General features: G+C 31.8%; 1 protein-coding gene and 1 long non-coding RNA gene across 2 annotated transcripts in view; one reads left to right on the forward strand and one right to left on the reverse strand.

Moving 5' to 3' along the window:
* The window catches only part of LOC127554361 (uncharacterized), a 245,347-nt gene that overhangs the window by 73,082 nt on the left and 152,925 nt on the right, over positions 1-19,340 (reverse strand). The window lies entirely within an intron of this gene.
* UBXN4 (UBX domain protein 4) overlaps positions 1-19,340 on the forward strand; it is a 40,159-nt gene that overhangs the window by 10,662 nt on the left and 10,157 nt on the right. The window contains exons 6-10 of the mRNA XM_051985801.1: positions 7,650-7,758; positions 13,921-13,975; positions 15,123-15,287; positions 18,362-18,489; positions 18,854-18,956. Of these exons, the coding sequence (XP_051841761.1) occupies positions 7,650-7,758; positions 13,921-13,975; positions 15,123-15,287; positions 18,362-18,489; positions 18,854-18,956 (560 nt within the window). The remainder of the gene's footprint in view (positions 1-7,649; positions 7,759-13,920; positions 13,976-15,122; positions 15,288-18,361; positions 18,490-18,853; positions 18,957-19,340) is intronic.

Genomic DNA, 19,340 nt, shown 5'->3' on the forward strand with positions numbered 1-19,340 from the left:
CATTTTGTCACATTTTTTATATTAACCTTCTATTATACTTGGCTTGTTTCTTTTTAAGATAGAAGTTGGTCACTGAGTTTGCTGTGTAGTCATATTGATCTCTTTAAACAGCTCTTCTCTCTGATTGTACTTGCTTCAGCTTCGTTTTTGAGTTTCTTTTTCCTTCTGGGTTGACTTCCTTATAGAAATTTTAGTCCAGAGTCCTATCTGTATTTTGCCCAGTGCCCTAAAAGTGTGTTCTCCAAAAATCTAGTCAGAATATATCTAGTACTCATCTTTGTCACAAAATGTAAGAAGTCATTTTTCTATAAGTGCCCATCATTTCTACTTCAGCGACAAAGTCAAGAATAGCATTTCCTTTCATTTCCCCTCATTCAGCCTATTGAAAAAAGCAAATTGTCATTAAGGCAAACCAGAAAAATTATATAGTTTTTCTGCTTTTGGTAGAAGGAAATCTCTAGAAAATATCTGGGTAATTAAAATCCCCTATAATATATTTCTGTGAGAAGTTTGCAGTCTGTTTCTCAATTCTCTCATTTATTTTCTTGTTCTGTCTAGGTAGTCTGTAGTATTCTAACTATCATCTCTAGTTCTATTTCCATTGATCTCCATGTTAACTCCTTTGGTTCCCAGACTTCTCAGACATGAATATATCTTAATCCATAAGCCCACTAGACTCCTACTTTTTTTCCCTTTGTGTGTCCTATTTCTTTTGAATAAAATATTTTTTGTCAGTGCCGTAGTTGATGATAGCTCCCAAGACTTAGTGAAATATCTGAAATTGAATTTGCCCTCTTAAGTAGAATCTTTTTCATCTTGCTTTATAAATCATATTTTGTTTGTATAGAGGCATCTGAAGGTATAATTGTCATTACTGGTTCCTTTCTTGGAATCTGTTTCTTTCAGGTTTTGGAGCATCCCTATTCTATTTTTTTCTTCTTGTGTTATACTCTGTATAGTTTATCTGGTCAAAATAGACAATTTTCTCAGTTACTCATCCTTTTAAATTTAGTCTTTTAATTACATTTTTAAGCTGTAAATGAATACATTTTTACTGGCCTTTCTTGGTTGTGCTTCATTCCAAATATCTGTATTTGAAGATGTAGTTTAGAAATCTAAGTCTTTGGTTAAGAAGATAAACCGTATTTTCTTAACCAGTATTTTCCTCCTGGACTGACTTCCTCAGTCCTTTTTTATTCTTCTTTTGTTTACTGATTGCTGTGGTACAGGTCTGTGTGGGTTTTCTGCTCTGGAGCTGTTCATTTTCTTTACCTCATTAGCATCTTCTCATTTTGACAGATTTAATTCTGTTTCTTTTCATTTGTTTTAATGGCTAACTTTTTTTTTTTACATAATAATAGCTTTACATTTTTCAAAATATATGCAAAAATAATTTTCAACATTCACCCTTGGAAACTTTGTGTTCCAAATCTTTCTCCCTCCCTCCCCTAGACAGCAAGTAATTCAATATAGGTTAAACATAATGCAATTCTATACATATATATTTCTACATTTATCATCTTGCACAGGAAAAATCAAATCAAAAGAGGAAAAAGCAATGAGAAAGAAAAAACAAGCAAACAGTAACAAAGGTGAAAATACTATGTTGTGATCCACATTCAGTACTAACAATCCTCTCTGGGTACAGATGGCTCTCTACATCACGAGTTTATTGGAATTGGCCTGAATCAGTTCAGTATTGAAAAGAGCCATGTCCATCACAGTTGATCATCACATAATCTTGTCATGTACAATGATCTCTTGGTTCTACTCACTTCACATAGCATTAGTTCATGTCTCTCCAGGCCTTTCTAAAATCATCTGCTGATTGTTTTTTTATAAAGCATTAATATTCTATAATATTCATATACTGTAACTTATTCAGTCATTGTCTAAATGATGAGCATCCACTCAGTGTCCAGTTTCTTGCCACTACAAAAAGGGTCTGTTACAAACATTTTTGCCTATGTGGATTCTTTTCCTTTTTTTATCTTAGCCAATAGTTAACTTCTAAAAAAGAAGTCTTCTTCCTCAGTAATTTTCTTTTCCTTAATCTAAAGTCTTTCTCAAGTTCTTAAGAATATATGTTCATCTTTGACTCAAAATTCACATCTCTCAATCATCTTAATAAAATTATTTTCTTCTCTCCCTGGCTTCTCCCTTGGTTTGGCAATGCAGTATGTATGACATTTGAATGATATTTTGAGCTAGCTTGACATTGATGAATGTTCTTTGATTATAGGGCATAGTTTCATAGACTCTTAAGAGTTGGAAAAGACTATATTAAAAACATAATTCTCCTTGGCAGCTAAGTGGTGCAGTGGATAGAGCACCAGTCTTGAAGTCAGGAGGACCTGAGTTCAAATCTGGCCTCACTTAACACTGCGTAGCTGTATGACCCTGGGCAAGTCGCTTAACTCTAATTGTCTCAGGAACCCCCCCCCCCCCAAAAAAAAAAAAAATAAATAACATAATTCCCTTCAGCAACAAATTTTGATCAAGTCCTTTCAATGTCTGTGAGCTTCAATTTCCTTTTCTTGAAAAGAGGGAGTTGGTTTCTTCTAGCTTCAAATTTTTAGAAGCAGTAACTCTTAACAAGCATTTGTCTAGCCTTTCTTGAACATTTTTATTGCTTCTTTAATTCTTAAGAATTGACCTAACATTTGTAGGACAACTATCAATTGGCCCATATTTCTCTATCTGGTCTACAAAACTAGTAATTATTTTGTTAAATGCTTTGCTAAAATCAAGAAATATGTTAGGTTTGGGGATTTGTGTTTTCTTAATCTAGTAAAAATGTGAAACTAGAATGTTGTTAGTTTGTTGTAACTCATTCCAATCATAACTTTATTTCCTAATTACTCATAAGCCTGTTTCCATTCTGTTATCTTCTAGAAATTTTGCTAGAATAAGAGAAGAAAAAGAAATTAGAGGAATTAGAATAAGCATTCATAAAATAAAATATCACACTTTGCAGAAAAGTAATGTATGATTGTATCCTTATAGAATAACTAAAAAACTACTTGAAATAATTAACAACTTAAGTAAAGTTTCAGAATATTAGAAAACATACTTAAATCATCAGCATTTCCATAAAATATCTACAAAATCCAGCAGCAAGAGATAGAAAAAGAAATTCCACTTAAAATAACTGTCGGCAATGTGAAATATTTGGGAGTCTAGACAAACCCCAGGAGTTATATAAACAAAACACTTTTCACATAAAGTCAGATCTAAATAATTGGGAAAATATCAATTGCTAATAGACTGAGTCAACATAATAAAAATGACAATTCTAATTTTCTTATTCAGTGCTATACCAATAAAACTACCAAAAAATTATTTTATGGAGCTAGAAAAAAATAACAGAATTTATCTGAAAGAACAAAAGATCAAGAATATAAAGTGAATTAATGAGGAAAAAAATTGCAAAGGAAGGTGGCCTAACCATACTGGATCTTAAACTCTGTATTATCTATTTGATTCTGGCTGAGAAATAAAAGTGCTAGATCACTAGAATAGATTAAGTACTCAAATCACTAAGTAGTAAGTGATCCTAGTAATCTAGTGTTTGATAAACCCAAAGAACCCTGGCTTCTGTGATAAGAATTCACTTTGACTGCTAGGAAAACCGGAAAACAATATGGTATAAGGTAGGTACAGCCCAATATCTCACACCATATATACTAAGATGAGGTCAAAATGGGTCCATGATTTAGAGATACCATAAACAATTTTGGGGGAGAGAGGAATAGAGAAAGGAAGAATTTGTGGCCAAATAAGATAGAAAGCATTACAAAATGTAAAATGAATAATTTTGATTGTAGTGATTTTTTAAAAGTTTGTACAAACAAAACCATTGTACTTAAGATTAGAAGGCAAGCAGAAAGCTGGGAAGCAATTTTTAATAGCAAGTGTCTGACAAAAGCCATATTTTTAAAAATGTGTAGAGAAATGAGTCAAATTTATAAGAAAATTAAGTCTTCAGTTGATAAATGTTCAAAGGATTTGAACAGACAGTTTTGGGGTAAAAAAAAATCTACCTCTTCTAGTCATGAAAAAAAAAAACTTCACATGTACTAATATGACACAAAAGGAAAACAATAAATGTTGGAGGGAATGTGGGAAAATTGGGTCATTAATATGTTGTTGATGGAGTTTTGAACTGATCCTTCCATTCTGGAAAACAATTTGGAATTTGCTTGAAGAGCTATAAAACTGCAATACCTTTTGATCCAGCAATACACTCTTAGATCTAAATCCTAGAGAGATCATAAAAAAAGGACAAAAGATCTATATATACAAATATATTTGTGATGGCTCCATTAGTGGTGACAAAGAATTGGAAATTGAGATGTCCATCAGTTGGGAAATGGCTGAATACATTGTGGAATATGGAATAGAAATGTAATAGAATATTATGGTGTACCACAAGAAATGATGAGCAGACAGATTTCAGAAAAAACTGGAAAGACTTATATGAAATGACACAAAGTGAAGTGAGCAGAACCAGAACTTTATACACAGTCACAGTAACATTTTGTGATGATCACGTATGATTGACTGAGCTCCTCAGCAATCTAAGATGATTCCAAAAGATTTATGATAGAAAATTCTGTCCATATCAAAAAAAAAAACAAAAAACTAATGAAATCTGAACACAGATCAAAGAGAATACTATTTTCACTTTTTTCCTGTTTTTTTTTTTCCCTTATATTTTTTATAACATGACTAATTTGGAAATAAGTTTTACATTTGCACATGTGTAACTTCTATCGAATTGCTTACCATCTCGTGAGGGGGAGAGAACATTTGGAACTCAAAATTTTGTTTAAAAAAAAAAGTTAAAAATTGGCTTTACATGTAATTGTAAAAAATAGTATTTAAAAAAAATGTTTTACTAGAAAAAATGAAAGGAAAAAAATTCTACTCTAGAAATTTTTTTACAGGTCATTAAATTTACTGGACTTAGTTTCCTGAAGTATTTTAACTCCTTTTGAAAATTAGAATAAAGAATTCCAATAGACTCAGGATAGAAAATGCCATCTGCATCCAGAGAAAGAACTATGGAGACTGAATGTAGATTGAAGCATTTTTTTTCTTTTTCTTTATCATGCCTTTTTTCCCTTTTAGTCTGATTTATCTTGCATAACATGACAGATATGGAAATATATTATAATGTCAGGTTGCTTGCTGTCTTGGGGAAGAGGGGGGAGTTGAGAGAGAGGGAGAAAAATTTGGAACACAAACTTTTTTTGTAGCTTTTTTATTTTCAAATTATATGCAAATTATAATTTTCAACATTCACTTTTGCAAAACTTCATTGTGTTTCAAATTTTTTCTCCTTCCCTTCCTCTCCCTCCCTTAGCAGATAGTAGTCCAATGTATGTTACAACATATGCAATTTTTCTATACATATTTCCACAATTATCATGCTGCTCAAGAAAAATCATATCAAAAAAGGGGAAAAAAGGAGAAAGAAAACAAAAAAGTCAACAACAAAAAAGATGACATTACTATGTTGTGATCCACATCCCATAGTTCTCTCTGGATGCAGATGGCTCTCTTCACAAGTCCTTTGGAATTGGCCTGAATCAGTTCAATGTTGAAAAGAGCCACGCTCCTCAGAGTTGATCATCAGTAATCATCTTGTTGCTGTACAGTGTTCTCTTGCTTTTACACACTTCACTTAGCATCAGTTCATGTAAGTGTCTCCAGGCTTTTTTGAAATCATTCTTCTGATATTTCTTACAAAACAATAATATTCCATAACATTCATATACCATAACTTATTCATCCATTCTCCAAATGATGGGCATCCATTCAGTTTCCAGTTTCTTGCCACTATAAAAAGAGCTACTACAAACATTTTTTGCACATGTTTTTTGCACATTCCTTTTCCTTCTCTTTGGGATAGTGGCCCAGTAGAGACACTGCTGCGTTAAAGGATGTGTACGGTGGAACACAAAATCTTTTAAAAATGAATGTTGAAGACTACCTTTACGTGTATTTGGAAAAATAAAATACTATTGAAACTTAAAAAAAAAAAAATGAGGATAATATATTCTTCCTTATAATGTTCTGATATCTCTACCAGTCTCCTGGATGTGATTTCTCTAGGTGTGAATAATTTGAATTTTAAAGAAGTGATTAATTGATCTCTTATTGCCTTCCTAATACTCTTTGCCTAAAATTCCATTTTGATGATGTTTATATTCGACTACTTTCGCTTTGAATATCATTCTCCTTCATATAGTTGATTGAAGTGAATACAAGTTGAGTAGTTCTTGTTCTCTGGCATTTGTTAATATTATACCAAGCAGTGGGGCCTATCTTTTCTTTATTCCTCTTTTTTATCCCAGACTTCAGAAACTCTTTTGTTGTATTTAGAATTTTTATAAGATTTAGTATATTCAGAATTTTAGCTTTTTTCATAATGTGCTTCACAGACTCTTAAGAGTTTAGCTAAAGGGTCTAAAAATGCTATGTTTCAGATTCCATGGACAAAATTTAAATGATTTATTTCAGTTCAAGGTATAATAACGATAATAAACATGAAAAAATTGAAGATGGTGAATAGAGAAGAGTTATAGAAATGAAATTGTGGACGAGGTATAAAAGTTGAAAGACAATCAAAGCATCAGAGAAGAAAATAGACTAAAGGCCATTCCTTTATATTTCATCTTCATTGTGAATTGATTTAAAAGTATGTAACAAATATTTTTCAGTGAGAATTATTGTCCTTTTGAGTTAATAAATATAGTATTTCAGAGTAATAAAACTTGTTGGACATTACCAATTATAATCATATGCTCTCTGGAGAGTAGCTTTATATACAAACTGTGTATGGAATGTGGAAACTATCCAGGAGATTTCTACTAAGGGAAAGGTAAAAGACAAGACATAGGAAAACAATGTTGCACAATCTGGCAGGATTGTGATGCAAAAATATTTGAAAGCAGTTAAAGTGAATACTTGGTTATGACTGCCAGATCTGATTGGCCAAGTTTGCAGGTGAGTCTAGAACTTGGGATTGCCCCAATATGTATTGATCCAGAATCTACCCGATAATCTCTTTTTGGGTCTCCTTGAATCTGCTTTGTAGAATATCTTGAATGATGGGATCCATTTAGATGTCACACTAGAGATTTCTTTCCCTTATTTGTTCCGTGGAGTAATTTAAGGCATAACTCCTTCCTTGTGTGTTTTTAGAAATAGTTATCTATCTTTATGGGAGGTGGACAGGAGAATGAGTGATATAGGTCTACACAGATTTCCTAAGTTCATTCTGTAATGCAAGGGACCTGCCTCTGTAAGGTATTCTTTATTTTAATATATTATAGGATATTCAGTGACTCATATTAGAAACTTCAAATAGCAGAGATCAAAGCCTGGTTATAAGTTTTAGATCAAAGGAAGTAATTTTTAAAATGTTGAATAAATTAGGACTTCAGTGAAAACCAAGATGATTTTTTGTTAAGATGGTGTGTTAACACATATATAACAAAGGACCAAGTATATAATAACACTAAGAAATAGAAGTATTAATAAATGTTAAAGTATACCTTTTTTATACTTTAAAACTTGTTATTAAAATATTGTATTTTTCCTCTTTCCCTTTTTCCCTCTCTCGCCTTCCCCTTTTAAAGGTGGAGAAAATTCAGGTCATACCAGTCCCACTCAGGAAGCCAATGATTGTTCAGATGAGAGAGTGATGAGTCACCAAGCTGAAGAAGACCTCACAGTTAAAGTCGAGAGGTTTGCCCTTTTAAAAATCTATTTTGTAAATGGGATTTAAATGTTTAGTTATTTATTATTTGTTCTAGGGAATTCATAGAAATAACAAAAATGATTGGTAAAAATGTTAAAGTTGGAATTTTTGATTACTTACTTGACTAACTTGTATATTTACAAATAGATCATATTCATGTTAGAGCATAATTTCTTTATGAAAGCTGTTTTTGTTTATTTGTTTAAAATATATACTGATTTGTTTTAAATTACTTTGTATATGTCCCTTCCCTTCCTTCTCAGATAATTAACCTTTGTAACTTAGAATTTTTTTTAGAGAAGCAATTTTGGAAAACTAGCCATTATTTCAACTTAGTCTGATTAAGTATTATACATTTATAGTGCCGTCCATTCCTGGGAAAAAAGAAAAGGAGATAAAATTTTCTTTTATCTCTTCAGAGTCAAGTTTGGTCATTATAAATATAATGTTCAGGTTTCTTTTTTTTTTCCCATTTACATTGTTGGAATCATTATGTATATTGTCTTCCTGTTCTTTATTTTATTCTGTATCAACTCATGTTAAGTCTTAAAATTATTCACATTTTTTCTTATAACACCATATTTTATTACATTTATGTCCTACAATTTGCTTAGACATTCCTAATGAACGGACGTAGATTTTTTTTTCCAGTTCTTTGCTACTACCACTATGAATTTTTTGATGTATATGGATCATTAGTTAAATGTATCTAGTAGTAAGAGCGCTTGAATCAAAGATTATGAATATTTAAGTCATGTTTCTTAGTATAATCATGAATATAAAACTTGGTATTCTGCATACCATGAGTGCTTAGTAAATATCGTTTCTTGAGTGATATGGTTTCCTTTTCATACATAAGTGTCTAGCCTTTTGACTTGTCTAATTTGCCCATTCTCCATTTTCTATAACTATTATAATGCTTCTTAAGTGGACATAGAGAGGATTTCCCATGTCCTTTAGATATAATTATTCTTGATTGAAATCCAATTAACAGTAGTAGTCAAGAGTGCCTTGATTAATTATAACTTTTTTTATGCCATATAGAAGCCTTGGGAGAAAGCTTATCACAAAAAAGGAATCTCAACTCCATTTCTGAGTATTTTACAACCCAAAGTAATTAAAAAAAAAAAAAAACTATTCTAAGACTTACTAAGATTTTTTGGTTTTAAAGTGGCATTATAAAGCAGAGAAAGCTTATTAGAGTGCCTAAAAAAGAAACTTCTTCAGCTTTTAATAAAAATTGGCCCCTGTAACTGAATCAGAATTTTAATATTAACTTCAATAATCTGTTAGTTAAAAGTAGAAAGATTATTCATTTTTAATCCCATCAATTTGAAACCTTAAGTTTTCATCATTATACTTTTTTGTTTTAGAATACCCACTTCTCAAATTATGTTTCAAAAGTTTATTTACAGGTTGATTGTTTTGAACTCAGTATTGGTTTTTTTTTTTTTTCCATTTTTCACATTAAATCTTAAAAACACTAATTTCTAAGACCGGTCTGAAAAATGTTCTTTAGTTCATCTTGTATCTAAAGCATAGAATGAATAAGTTCTACTTTGAATATTACAGGAAAACACCTGCTGCTGCTGTGTCTCCCTACCCCTATTTTTTTTTTTTAACCTGTATCCCTGTTAGTGAAATTGCTAACTATTCACTTGCTGGAGGATAAAGATGTCTCTTAGCTCCAGGCTACTGCTGATGGATATTGAAATGTGGGGCAAGAGTTTCAGCATAGTTGCATATTTGGCATATAACTGGGACTGCAGAATTTCAGGTTTGGGGAACTAGTAGCTAAGAGTAAGTAATGAGAAGTGGGACTGAATTTTGTTACTTTTAGAAACCCCTAAGGAAATGTTTCTGTTTTTAGATTGGGGTGCTAATTTCTATTTGAAAGCTAAAAATGTTCCTCTTTTTAAGTACTCTAAGCTTCTTTGCTTTAAATAGCCCCACTTAGTAAAAACAAATATGACTTAGAACAGTTTGTTTATTTTGATTGTAGAATGCTTAGAAATGAACTGAGACACTTTTTTGTGGTTCTTATTCTTCCTTTTATTTCATAGATCTTAGGGTACTGATCATCCTGCTTCCATTTCTGATAACACCATGTGTTGCTTCTAACCAGGATTTCAACTCTGGAGTATCTTGCTTTCTTTGCTTTTGTCTTGTCCCTGAAGAAAATATACTGTTCTTTTAAGTTCTCCCTTTCTTTCAGGACTTTTTACTTTTAGTAACAATGAAGAAATGTATGGGAGAAAAAGGCCTTTTCTTACCAGTAAAGACTGGTTATTTATTCATTTTTAGATACTTTTGAAAGATTCAATAAAATGCTACTAGGATCAAGCTCTTTAGCTTGGAAAGAAGGCTTTGGAAAGAGAAAGAAAGTGCTTTTGGCCATTAAATAACCTGAATAAATGGAGATTCCTAGGTGTCTTTTCAAATGTAGGAAAATTATTTAAGTCAGGGATATTACCTGTATGTATCTTAGAAGTGTCAGATGGAAATATAGTTAAGAATTTAGGACAGGGTGGGTCAGTAATTGTTGAAATTCTTTTCCTTAAATTAAAAAAAAATCTTGGATATTTTGAGAAGAGGGTGTGCTGAGGTTTGGGGGCACATGTTGTTAAGGCTATGAGAAAAATTCAAAGATATGTGGGTTGGGTTTGTATGTGAGAGAATAGATCATTCCCTAAAATTGTAGTCAAAATCTTTATAATTCAATAAATTATCGAGGAGGGATTTTTCCATGATCAAGATTGTTTAATATAAGGCAGATGATCATATATTTAACATTGCTATAAGATCCTCAAATTTTTACTGAAATGTATTTAATCAGATTATCTTTCACTAAAATAGTCAGATTTTCACTAATTAACTAATAGTCTTCACATATGAATAAGAATTTGACTAGGGAAAGTGTCTTTGGAAATAAAATACTATGAGAGGTACAGGAGATTTTTTGTGGTAGAAAGCCACCTCTTATATGTCTATGAATTTCCCATGTATCTAATATTTTAGAAGAAATAAATGTAGAAAAAATAACTTGAATAATACTGCTTCTAGATGACATTTAATATTTAACAATTATTTCTCTGCTTAGATTATCTTTTTGAAAAGAGTCAGGCAGTTGGTATGGAATAAGAATCATTTTGCTATTTTAGTGGTTGATAATTTTGCTTTGAACAATCCACGTTTGTGATCTCATTTATTTGATGTTCTGGGGGAATTTGTTAATTTATACAAATGCTAAACTCTTACGTGCTTATTGTGGGTTGCAGATGGAATGAATCTTGAGAAGCTTAGTTATTTAAACAAATAGCAAAACCCTGTCATAGTTCAGGAAAAAACAATCCCACACATGTAGAATTAGTAGAATTCCTGGAAACATAGCTTGGAACTTGATACTCACCCCCCCTTTTTGGGTGCTTTCCAAAAATGTTCTTTATTGACCAGTTTTCAAGAAGTTTTAATCAAAAGGTGTACATGCCATATAAATGAATGGGGGCTAAAATGACTACCTAGAATCCAGGTTTTTTTTTTTTGTTGTTGTTGTTCTTTTTTTTTGCTGGCAATTAATGTCCTTGTATGGACATGGAGCTTTGATATTGTTAAGTTTTTAAAAGAGCATAAATTTTTGAGTTTCAGATTCCCTTCCTCCTTTTCCCCCCTCCTCCTTGAGAAGGCAAATACTATGATATAGATTCTACATGTGAAGTTATACAAAACATATTTCTATATTTGCCATGTTGAAAAATAGAACATGGACCAAATTTTTTAAAAGCCCAATAGGAAAAATAAAATTAACTTCCATCAATCTGCATTCAGAGTCCATCGGTTCTTTCTCTGGAGGATAGATAGCATTTGCCATCAAAAGACCTTCAGAATTGTATTGGATTATTTCATTGCTGAGAATAGCTTAGCCTTTCAAAATTATACGGTATTGCTGTTACTGTATATAATGATTTCTTGGCTCTAATTGGTTCACTTTATATTAATTCATTTTCACAGGTCTTTTTGAAACCATTCTGCTCAACTAGTTTTTATATGTGGGGGTGTGGTGGGGTGAGGGGGGTATAATAGTATTCTTTCACATTCATATGCTACAGTTTGTTCAGCCATTCCCTAATTAGTGGGCATTCCTTCAATTTCCAGTTCAATACTACCACTAAAAAAGCTGCTATCAATATTTTGTATTTTACTTTGTTGTATAGTGTTGTTGTATAGTTTCCTTTTTCTTTTTTTGATCTCTTTTCAGTTACAAACTTAATAATGGTATTACATGGTCAAAAGATATGCACACTTTTATAACACTTTGGGCATCGTCCCAAAATTCCTCTCTAGAATGGTTGGATTAATTCACAGTTCTACTAACAGTACATTAGTGTCATAGCTTTCCTACACACCATCTGACTTTTATCTTTTTCTGTCAGGTGGTACACCTCAGTTGTTGTAATTTGCATTTCTCTAATAATGATTTAGACATTTTTTTCATCATGACTATAGATAACATTTATGATTTCTTCTGAAACTGCATATTGACATCATTTGGCTATTTATCCCTTGCAGATTGACTTGTATTATAAATTAGACTTTGTTTTCTATACATTTGAGAAATGAGGCCTTTCTTAGAAACATTAGCTATAAATATTTTTTTTCCAGATTTCTGCTTTCCTTCTAATCTTAACTGCATTGATTTTATTTGTGCAAAACCTTTAATTGAGTATAATCACAAAAATTATCTCTTTTAACATCGTGTAATGTTTTCTATTTTGTTTGGTCATAAATTCTTCCTTTATCCATATCTCTGACAGGTAAACTATTCCACATGCTTTCCCAATTTGCTTATGGTATCACTCGCTTTTTGTAAATTGATGAGCCCATTTTGACCTTATCATGTCTGATGAACAGTGTTGGTCTATACCTACTTTCTGCCAAATTGTATTCCAGTTTTTCTAGCAGTTTTGTCAAATAATGAGGTCTTTTTCCAAAAATTTGGATCTTTGTTTATCAAACGTTATTGTGCATCTTATGTATTCCACTGGTTCTACACTGTTTCTTGGCAAGTACTGGATTGTTTTGATAATTACTGCTTTGTAATACAGTTTGAAATTAGGTACTGTTGTCTATCTTCCTTCATATTTTTTCCTTTGATATCCTTGATATTCTTGGCTTTTTGTTCTTCCAGATGAAATTTCTTATTCTATAGTTCTATAGAATTCTATAGTTCTATAAAATAATTTTTTGGTCGTTTGATCAGCATGGTACTGAGTAAGTAAATTAATTTAGTTAGAATTGTACTTCTTATTATATTGGCTTAGCCTATTCTGAGTAATTAATATTTCTCCAGTTAATTTAGATCAAACTTTTATTTGTGTCAAAAGTGTTTTTAATTGTTTTCATTTAACTATATGGAACTTCTGGGTTTCTCTTGGCAGGTAACCTCTCAAGTATTTCATATTGTCTGCAGTTAATTTTTTTAATAACTTTTATTTTTTCAAATACATGTAAAGATAATTTTCAGCATTAATTTTTGCAAGACTTTGTGTTCCAAATTTTTCTCCCTCCCTTTCTTTTAACTTCCCTTTCCCCAAGACAGCAAACAATCTGATAGGTTAAATATATATTGCAGTTATTTTAAATAGAATTTCTCTATCTTTTCCTGCTGGATTTTATTGGTAATATATAGAAATATTGATACCTTATGTGGGTTTATTTTATATCCTGCAACTTTGTGTAGCCTTGCTTTTTTTTATGAGGTATTCTTAAGTTGCTTAGTTTCATTTTGGGGAAATATGTAAATGTAATTTATTCAGATAGGCACATATGAGTTATTTATTTGAAAATGTCATCATATAGTAGCATTTTGGAATAATCATTTACTAGGTTTGTCATTTAGTAGAAATTGGAAATAAACAAGAGGTGTTGAAATTACAGTTGAAGACATGAATAATGGATTGGGTCACTGAATTCTTTGGAAGCCAAACACAGATGTTGTTACCTTGTCTAGTTGGGGTTGTTTTGTTTTGTTTTGTTTTGTTTTTTGAACTAAGAGATTTCTGTTTATCCACTTTTTGTCACTTTCTTAACTGAATTAAGTTTATAAAGTCAAACCATGACTCAGTCAATTAACCTGCTTTTCTTAAATGTAGACTAACAAAAAAACTTGAAGAAAGACGAGAAGAGAAAAGGAAAGAGGAAGAACAGGTAAAGTGTTCACAAACTCATGACTATCCAATTTTATAGCTCATTATGCTTGTCTTTAAGAGGAATACTTTTATGAATTCTGTTTAATTTGTGACTAAATTCAGAATAACTTGATGAGTTTCTTGGATTTAGATGATTTCTCAGGTACTACCTTCACATTCTAAATCCCAAGTATCATCATAGTCTACAGCAGATCTCCATTTTCATTTGGAATTTTTTTTTGCATAAATTAGAGTAGGTTCTTGTGACTTTTCCCTTTGCTTCCAAAATTAAATTTTGCTTTTTCATTGAAAATAAAAAAGGACAAGGAGGGTTGTACAGCTAAAAGTGGGTAGTGTATGGCAATAGATATCATCCCTCTTCCTGGTTTGTTTTTGTTTGGGGGGGATTTTTTTTTTTTTTTTTAGTTTCATTTTTTCTTTCCTGTTCATGCATTTCCATAGAACTGGCCCATTTTCCTTTTTAGAACTAAATTATTCTATTCTTTACCATTTTAACAGAATGGTAGTATAGTAGTAGAAAGAACCTTAGATTGAAAGTAGAAAATTCTGGATTGTGCTACCAGTTTTTTGCCTTTAGGAAATAGATTTAACCTGACTCTAGTGAGCTAGAGCTAAATTTTCACCTGGAAATTGTGGGTAAAATACATATTTTCTGGCTGTTTTACAGAGTTTTTATTATTATTATTTGTTATTAGCCAATTATTATTTATTATAGTTTTATTAGCCAATGAAATACTGTAAAAATCTTGTTTTTGTAATGACAAAGTTTACAAAATGCAAATATATAATTTCTTTGTCCCAGTTTGTTTTCATCAAGCATTTAATCAAAAAAGTCACATATCCAATAATAAGCAAATTCTCGGTTGCCCCTTTATACCTTCCTCCCTACCCCTTGCCCCAATTGTTAGTCTAGAAACTGAAAAGACCTATAAGCAAGACATGCTATCAAATAACACTGTTATAATTACAATACAGCGATTAATAAAATTTGTAAATAATTGGCATTTGAATGTAATTCACTATAAAAAAAGTATAATATGTAGAAATGATATTCTGTTTACAATCCATATATAATCTATAATTTTTGAAAGAGATTTTTAAAATTTCATTTTTGACTTCTATAGCTTACTTTCTTTTCAATCCAGAAAGAGATTAAGAAGGAAATCGATAGAAGGAAAACTGGTAAAGAAATGTTGGACTATAAAAGAAAACAGGAAGAAGAGTTGACAAAAAGAATGTTAGAGGAGAGGAACAGGGAGAAAGCAGAAGATAAAGCAGCTAGGGAACGGATAAAGCAGCAGATTGCTTTGGTAAGTTTTACTCTTTTTAAGAAATTTTTGTATATAGATTTTTAAACCCTCTGGTAGACTGCAAAAAAAAAATGGAAACAACATGGGATAGTGGAAAGAGCACCATATCTGGACTTAACAGAAAGCTGAATTAGAATTTTATCTTTGACACTTAGTATGTGGCCATGGGAAAATTATTTAAGCTCTCTCGGTCTTATTTTCTTTATTTGTAAAAAAGCAGCAGATTGCTTTGATGAATTTTATTCTTTTAAAGAAATTTTTGTATATAGATTTATAAACCCGTCGATAGACTGAAAAAATGGAAACAACATGGGATAGTGGAAAGAGCACCATATCTGGACTTAAAAGAAAGCTGAATTAGAATTCTATCTTTGACACTTAGTATGTGGCCATGGGGAAGTTATTTAAGCTCTCTCAGTCTTATCTTCTTTATCTGTAAAATGGGAATAATAAACTATCAATTTCTTCCTCCTTGACTTTTATCCCTCATTTGATGCTATTAATCATTCTGTCAAACCCATTCCTCCCTCTCTGGGTTTCAGTAACCCTACTTTTTCTTGGTTCTCTTAACTTGGTCTTTGCTGGATCATAATCATCATTTCTAACATTCCTCTAAGGCTCCTCATGGAATTTCTTTTCTGCACTTAGGACGACTACATCTGCTTACATAGGGTTTAATTATATATCATATGTGATGATATTTAGTTTATTTGTAAATAAAATTTGTATTTTCAACTCTAGTTTCTTGAGCTTCAATCCTGCATTACTCCCTATTCAATGGACATTTCAAACTAAATGTCCCATAAATAACTCAAACTCACATGTCTAAAACTGAACTCATTAAATATTTCCCCTTCCCTACTTCTTTTCTGAATTATACTGTTTCTCTCTGGACTGTCACTAACTTTTTACTCATCTGAGATTTACAATGGTGGCATTATCCATGCTTCATTCATCTAATATTTCTACTTGTTTGGCAGATTTTGTCTTTTCTACCTCCACAATTTTTTTTGCATTACTGCTTTTCCTGAAGCACACAAATCTGACCATGCTACTTCTTTATTCAACCCTGTTAACTCTAGGATTAAATATAAACTCCACTACTTCATATTTGAATGTTTTACAACCTGGCACCAAGCTAACTGTTTCTTTTCTTTTTTTTTTAATAGCTTTTTATTGACAGAACATGCACATTGGTAATTTTAACGTTGATCCTTGCAAATACTTCTGTTCCATCTTTTCCCTTCCCTCCCTCTACCCTTTCCCCTACATGGCAGACAGTCTCATATATGCTAAACATATTAAAGTATATCTTAAATACAACATATATGTACAGATCCATACAGTTCTTTTGTTGCACAAGAAAAATTGGATTCAGAAGGTAAAAATGTAACTTGGGATGAAAAACAAAAATGCAAGTAGTCCACATTCATTTCCCAGTGTTCTTTCTCTGGATATAGTTGATTCTGTCCATCATTGATCAATTGGAACTGAATTGGATCTTCTTTTTGTGGAAGATATCCACTTCCATCAGAATATATTCTCACATAATATTGTTGTTGAAGTGTACAATGATCTCCTAGTCCTGCTTATTTCACTTAGCATCAGTTCATGTAAGTCTTTCCAAGCCTCTCTGTATTCATCTTGCTGGTCATTCTTTACAGAACAATAATATTCCATAACATTCATATACCACAATTTACCCAGCCATTCTCCAATTGATGGGCATCCATTCAATTTCCAGTTTCTAGCCACTATAAACAGGGCTGCCACAAACATTTTGGCACATACAGGTCCCTTTCCCTTCTTTAGTATCTCTTTGGGATATAAGCCCAGAAGTAACACTGCTAGATCAAAGAGTATGCACAGTTTGATAACTTTTTGACCATAGTTCCAAATTGTTCTCCAGAATGGTTGGATCCATTCCCAATTCCACCAACAATGCATTAGTATCCCAGTTTTCCCACATCCCCTTCAACATTCATCATTATTTTTTCCTGTCATCTTAGCCAAGGTATGTAGTGGTATCTCAGAATTGTCCGAGCTAACTTTCTAATGTCATTTCATATTACTTTCCCTTCAAATATATTGCAGTCTAGTCACACCAGGCCTTCTTTCCTCGTTGATGTTATATCATATGTGTCCTATCTGTATGCCAATGTATTGGCTATCAATTATTCCCTAAGCCTGAAGAGAATTCCTTTCTCACTGGAATTATCTAGATTCCTTCAAAGCTTATCTAAAGCACCACTACCATTATTATACTATTTATATTTATATAATTTGCATTGTCTTCTTAACTAGTTAAGATCTTGGAAGACAAATAATGTTTTCACTTTAGTCTTTGTGCATCTTTTGTGCCTAGTTCATTTGCCTGAAAGATAATTGATCATAATAAATTGCTTATTGATTGATGGATTTTTTTATTCTCACATCATGCTCATCAGAGGGAATATTTTATAAATCTTAAAGAGCTACATTAACAAGAATTATGTTGCTTTATTATTGTAAGATAATGCCAAAGAATAAATATGAAGTAGCTCTTATAAAACATTTTAAAGTAGATTTATGAACTATAAAATCTCATTTGGCATACTTCAGATATTATCTTGTTCAGCTTATACTTTGTCTTCTCAGTGTTTTACAAATATTTGGAAAAATAGCTTTTCAAGATTCTCTAGAATCAAACTAAACATTGGTCACATAACATTTTCTTGAAACCAGAAGAATCTTGTGGAGAAAAAGTACATCAAGTCAGCTTTGAAATAATTTCTAGCAGAGTTGAATAGAAAAAAACTTAAGTACCAAAATTGTCTACCTTCCAACTCTTTTACATTTGGTAGGTTGGAGAAATTTTAAACACTAACTTCAAAATGAGTAAGTTTCAAATCAGTACATTTGATGTGAAAGGGCTTTGTTCTGAGTTTGTAAAGATTCCAACACAAGTATGTGAGATTCACAAAGTAAACTTTGTAACTTTGTGAATTCACAGTTCTGTGCATAATATATGTTGCTTCTGTCTTGAAACTTAATGCTTGTTGATGAATTATAACTGGTGTTTGATCTTTTTAAAGGATCGGGCAGAAAGGGCAGCGCGTTTTGCAAAGACAAAGGAAGAAGTAGAAGCTGCCAAAGCTGCAGCTTTATTGGCCAAACAGGCTGAAATGGAAGCTAAGAAAGAGTCTTCTTCACGAGAAAGAAGGTATTTTATTATGTACTCAAAAATATTTGTGAAAAGGGGGTGGAGGAAAGGAACAGATGTGGGCTACGTTTAGCTTTGATGTAACTTGTTTTAGCTCTCATGCCACAATGTTGTGGCCATTACTAATTGCCCAATCTTGTGTTCTAGATATGACAAACTGATTTGGCAAATGGCAGTGATATTTGTCACTAGGTAGTAGTACCTTTTGCAAGTATGGTTGCACATATTTCTTCCTGGAAAAGACCTTTAAAATCTGTTTTGATTAAAATCTAGTACTCTTAATGTCCCTAATAATTGGCTCTAAGCAAAATTGCATGAGAACATATAATTGGAGCTCTATGTTGACTTCAGTTATTTTTCATAGTGCTATTGCAAGAATTCAATTCCGCCTTCCAGATGGATCTTCCTTTACAAATCAGTTTCCTTCTGATGCTCCTCTAGAAGAAGCAAGACAATTTGCTGCACAGGTAAATTGGTATATAAGTTATTAAAGAACCAAAACTATAAGTCTCTATTAAGAGAGAATTCTAAGCTTGGAAATTATGAGTAATGTAGGAAGTTCCACCAGAGGGCAGTGCAAAAGACCCTCAATAATGGTTGGCTGAGCACATGTTTTTGAGAAAAATTACATAGTTGTATTTAGAGTCTGACTGTGCATGCCACTTGGTTGAAAAAAGAAAGCAAAGTGTTATTAGTATTAAGCTTTTTTTTCTTATTTTTTGAAGGAAATTGCATATGTAATTTGAAGATATTTCTTCCAGTCTGTTAGGACAAATAACTTAGGGAGTGAAAAAGTTGTTTCCCAAAGGGTATTCTCATGCATTTGGTTTCCAAGTGAAACTGTACTGCTA

The sequence above is a fragment of the Antechinus flavipes genome, chromosome 3 (assembly GCF_016432865.1).
Source record: "Antechinus flavipes isolate AdamAnt ecotype Samford, QLD, Australia chromosome 3, AdamAnt_v2, whole genome shotgun sequence".
Lineage (NCBI taxonomy): Eukaryota > Metazoa > Chordata > Mammalia > Dasyuromorphia > Dasyuridae > Antechinus > Antechinus flavipes.